A 5,293-nucleotide genomic window follows, 5' to 3' on the forward strand; every position below is an offset into this window, starting at 1 on the left:
CACTCTGTCACCCAAGCTGGAGTGCAGTGGCACGATCTCAGCTCACTGCAACCTCCGCCTCCTGGGTTTAAGTGATTCTCCTGCCTCAGCCTCCTGAGTAGCTGGGATTACAGGCACGCATCCCCATGCTCGACTAATTTTTGTATTTTTAGTAGAGATGGGGTTTCATCACATTGGTCAGGCTGGTCTCGAACTCCTGATCTTGTGATCCACCTGCCTTGGCCTCTCAAAGTGCTGGGATTACAGGCCTGAGCCACTGCACCCAGCCTAAGAAGGGCTTTTCAAAGAAAGTGGCAGTACGCATTGCAGGAGAGAGAGAGAGAGAGAGAGAGAGAGAGAGAGAGAGAGAGAAAGTGTGTGTGTGTGTGTGTGTGTGTGTGCGCGCGCACGCACGCATGTGCATGTGTGTAGAGGTCTGGGAGGCAGGGCTGCCTGAAGGATAGAGGGAATGGGATCCAGGCACGTAGAAGGGCTTGGTCTTTGGGGACAGATGCCATGAAGTGTACAGTGGGGATTTTAGGAGGGTGTGTGAGTGGCTTCAGGGGGAGAGAGAAGGTAAGAAACAAGTATATAGGAGAAAAGGAAATGAAATTACTAGGGACACACAGGAGTGCCAGGAAATGGGTGCCCATTAGAGGTTTGGGGTTGGGTTAGAATTCCAAGGGAAGCCTTGGTGAATGTCCTCCAGCAAAGCGCAGCATTTCAGATCTAGGCCCTGCGGGAGGCAGAGGGTGCAGATGAGCTAGTTGGCTTTGCTGGGGTCGGGTGGAAGAGAATTGAGGGTATTTATAAGGCAGTGGCTTTGATATACAATGGACTCTGAGCAGCTGAGGGTTGGGAAATGCTTGCAGGCCTCACATCTGTCCCCAGGATTATTTGTTTTATTGTTTTAAATGACATTATGTGTGCTCCGTAAAACATGGGATTAGTGGTCAGTTTTCTAGAAAAGGAGGAGCTATCTTCATCCTCAGGGGCTCGAAGTACCCCTACGTGATTGCTGCATAACTCTTATTTATCTATTTATTTTTTGCGATGGAATCTCACTGAATCCCAGGCTATGAGATTTTAGTGGCGCAATCTCACCTCACTATGACCTCCGCCTCCTGGATTCAAGCGATTCTCCTGCCTCAGCCTCCTGAGTAGCTGGAATTACAGGCGACCACCACCATGCCCAACTAATTTTTGTATTTTTAGTAGAGATGGGGTTTCACCATGTTGGCCAGGCTGGTCTCGATCTCTTGACCTCGTGATCCACCCGCCTCAGCCTCCCAAAGTGCTGGGATTACAGGTGTGAGCCACCGCGCCCGGCCCCTCTTAGGATTTATATTAGGACCAATATCCTCAACTACTCCAGAGATAGATTGTATGCCTAATTTTAGTGCCAGAACATAGTAGCTGATTAATAAACATGGCGAACAAAACAATCTCAATGTTAGGCAAACCTTAGAAGCTGGCGATAACCATGTGGAAGTCTTCAGAAAATAAGTTTCCTTAGATTTCTAGTTTGAATACTACATGATTCTTTAAAGGTTAACGGTAGAGAGTGTTTCATGGTACAAAGTTTCAGCTGAGGAAGATGAAAACGTTTTAGAGATGGATAGTGGCAGGGGTTGCATAATGATGTGAATGTAGTTAATGCCACGGGGAAAATGGCTAATAGTAGTCTTCACTGTGGATTTTCTTTTTCCTTTTGGCCACTGTGGATTCTTTAAAGAGGGTGAAGTGGATCTATACCTACTGGTGTGGATTGAAATCCAAGATGTGTTAGGGGAAGAAAGTCAGGTGTAGAATAGTGTATATTCCTTTTAAGAAAAGGAATGGTAGGCTGGGCGTGGTGGCTCACACCTGTAATCCCAGCGCTTTGGGAGGCTGAGGCAGGCGGATCACCTGAGGTCAGGAGTTCGAGATCAGCCTGGCCAACATGGAGAAACCCTGTCTTTACTGAAAATATAAAATTAGCCAGGTCTGGTGGAGCACGCCTGTAATCCCAGCGCTTTGGGAGGCTGAGGCGGGCAGATCACCTGGATTCAAAAGTTCGAGATCAGCCTGGCCAACATGGAGAAACACCGTCTTTACTAAAAATACAAAATTAACCAGGTGTGGTGGCGCACGCCTGTAGTCCCAGCTACTCAGGAGGCTGAGGCAGGAGAATCGCTTGAACCCGGGAGGTAGAAGTTGCAGTGAGCCTAGATCGTGCCACTGCACTCCAGCCTGGGCAACGATAGCGAAACTCCGTCTCAGAAGAAAAGAAAAAGAATGGTAATATACTTATGCACATATAGAAATACTTGTACCTGCACATCATCTCTAGGAGTGTCGCACAGTGGTTACCTGAGGGAGGGCCTGGAAGCCCAGGTGACAGGGACACCTATTGCTCACTGCATTTTCTTTCTTTTTCCTTCCCTCCATTCCCCTCTTCCCTTCTTTTTTTTCTTTTTTCTTTTGAAACAGAGGTCTCACTCTGTCGCCCAGGCTGGAGGGCTGTAGCACAGTCACAACTCAACCTCCTGGGCTCAAGCAATTCTCCCCTCTAAGCCTCCCAAGTAGCTGGAACTATCGGCCCGAGCCACCACGCCCAACCCTGTATTTTCATATTCATGACCATTGTATTATTATTTTCTCAAATATAAGAACCTTAAAATGTGAGTTGTGGCTCCTCAGCTTAAATTACTACTATTGAGTATATTCCTTAAAAATTATCCTTGTTGGGGCCGGGCGCGGTGGCTCAAGCCTGTAATCCCAGCACTTTGGGAGGCCGAGGCGGGTGGATCACGAGGTCAAGAGATCGAGACCATCCTGGTCAACATGGTGAAACCCTATCTCTACTAAAAATACAAAAAATTAGCTGGGCATGGTGGCACGTGCCTGTAATCCCAGCTACTCAGGAGGCTGAGGCAGGAGAATTGCCTGAACCCAGGAGGCGGAGGTTGCGGTGAGCCGAGATCGCGCCATTGCACTCCAGCCTGGGTAACAGGAGCGAAACTCCGTCTCAAAAAAAAAAAAAAAAAAAATTATCCTTGTTGGACCTGGTGGCGCACGCCTGGAGCCCCAGCTACTCAGGAGGCCAAGGCAGGAAGATCACTTGAGCCCAGCAGCTCAAGATCGGCCTGGGCAACATAGCAAGACCCTGTCTCAAAAAAGAAAAAAAGTTTGTCCTTGTTTTAAGAACCTAATTCTATACAAGCATTGGTCAGCTGAGTTTCAGAATTATATCTGTTTAATTTTATTTATTTTCTGGAGTCCTGCTCTGTCACCCAGGCTGGAGTGCAGTGGTGCGATCTTGGCTGCCTGCAACCTCCACCTCCTGGGTTCAAGTGATTCTTGTGCCTCAGCCTCCCAGGCAGCTGGGACTACAGACGTGCACCACCGCTCGTGGTTAACTTTTGTATTTTAGTAGAGACGGAGTTTCGCCATGTTGGCCAGGCTGGTCTCTAACTCCTAACCTCAAGTGATCTACTCGCTTCGGCCTCCCAAAGTGCTGGGATTACAGGTGTGAGCCACTGCACCCGGCTGAACTTTGTAGATTTTATCAGCTATCTTGATGATACCTGACACCCTTTTCCTTCCTTTTCTGCACGCAGCATAGTAAGTGCGCCACGTATTCCGTGGGAATGCAGAAAACGTACTCCATGATCTGCTTAGCCATTGAGGATGACGACAAAGCTGATAAAACCAAGAAAATCTCCAAGAAGCTTTCCTTCCTCAGCTGGGGCACCAACAAGAACAGACAGAAGTCAGCCAGCACCTTGTGCCTCCCGTCGGTCGGGGTTGCCCGGCCTCAGATCAAGAAGAAGCTGCCCTCCCCCTTCAGCCTTCTCAACTCAGACAGTTCTTTGTACTAACGTGAGGAAACAAACACGTTCGGGCCCCGAACATTTCCGGTGCTGACTCAGCCTTAAACGTTTGTGCCATAATGGAAAATATCTCTCTGTTAGCAAATCCTGTTTTACTCATAGTATAAACTCTCATTCGATGTGTTTTTATGAAGGAAAGTTACAAGAAACCTCTAGGAATTTGTGAAAAAAGAACTTTTTTGAGACATGTCACTATACTGCTGCAAGTTATTTATTATATATTGTAAATAGACTAGTGTCAAAGATATGAAATATGGCTGTTTTTAATGGTGACGGTTATGACTTTCGTCACTATTAGAGTTAAATTGGGGTTACCTATATTAGTACAATTTTTAGTTGTTTCTAGGTTAGGCTAATAGTCATTCCTTAAACTAGAATACAGATGACCCTGGAATTAAGGCAGGTCAAAGGACTATAATGATAGAATTCAATTTGTGTCACTAAAAACTGTTCCAAAGTGCTGCTTTCTAATAGGAATTCATTAACCTAAAACAAGATGTTACTTTTTTTTTTGAGATAGAGTCTTGCTCTGTCACCCAGGCTGGAGTGCAATGGCGCTATCTCAGCTCACTGCAACCTCCGCCTCCCAGGTTCAAGCGATTCTCCTGCCTCAGCCTCCTGAGTAGCTAGGACTACAGGCACGTGCCACCACACCTGGCTAATTTTTTGTATTTTTAGTAGAGACAGGGTTTCACCATGTTGGCCAGGATGGTCTCGATCTCCTGACCTCGTGATCTGCCCGTCTCAGCCTCCCAAAGTGCTGGGATTACAGGCATAGGCCACCACGCCCGGCCTAAGATGTTACTATTATATCAATGTAATATGAATGCTATTTCTAGAAAAAGTCTAATGCCAAATTTGTCTTGACTTATTACAGAAAAACAACCTAGGAGCAGCTTTTCTTCTAGTTTGAGGTCAGTTAAGAATTGCTAACACACTGGCAGTGTTAGATGAAGATGCTATCTACAAGGTAGATAATATACTGTTTGATACTCAAAACATTTTTCATTTTTAAAGTAGAAGGTACATAATTAGATATTTTAAGTCTTGGGTAAAAAAGTAGTTTTACATTTTACAAGGTAAAGATGTAAATGATTCAAGTTTAAAGTTCTATTTGACTTTTTTTGTTTTTGTTTTTGAGACGGTGTCTTGCTCTGTTGCCCAGGCTGGAGTGCAGTAGTGTGATCTTGGCTCACTGCAACCTCCACCCCTTGGGATCAAGTGATTCTCTTGCCTTAGCTTCCTGAGTCACTGGGACTGCAGGTGCCCGCCACCATGCCTAGCTAATTTTTATATTTTTCGTAGAGGCGGGGTTTCACCGTGTTGGCCAGGTTAGTCTCAAACTCCTGACCTCAAATGGTCCACCCACCTCAGCCTCCCAAAGTGCTGGGATTACAGGCATGAGCCACTATGCCCAGCCCTCTATTTTACTTTTTTTT

The 5,293-nt window shown here is 46.2% G+C and overlaps 1 protein-coding gene across 1 annotated transcript in view; it reads left to right on the forward strand.

Annotated features, from left to right (window-relative positions):
• The window catches only part of RHPN2 (rhophilin Rho GTPase binding protein 2), an 81,206-nt gene extending 77,032 nt beyond the window's left edge, over positions 1–4,174 (forward strand). The window contains exon 15 of the mRNA XM_017504248.2: positions 3,582–4,174. Coding sequence (XP_017359737.1) covers positions 3,582–3,842 — 261 coding nt within the window. The 3' untranslated portion in view covers positions 3,843–4,174. The remainder of the gene's footprint in view (positions 1–3,581) is intronic.
• Positions 4,175–5,293: the final 1,119 nt, after the last annotated feature.

Source organism: Cebus imitator, unplaced genomic scaffold (assembly GCF_001604975.1).
Source record: "Cebus imitator isolate Cc_AM_T3 unplaced genomic scaffold, Cebus_imitator-1.0 Scaffold318, whole genome shotgun sequence".
Lineage (NCBI taxonomy): Eukaryota > Metazoa > Chordata > Mammalia > Primates > Cebidae > Cebus > Cebus imitator.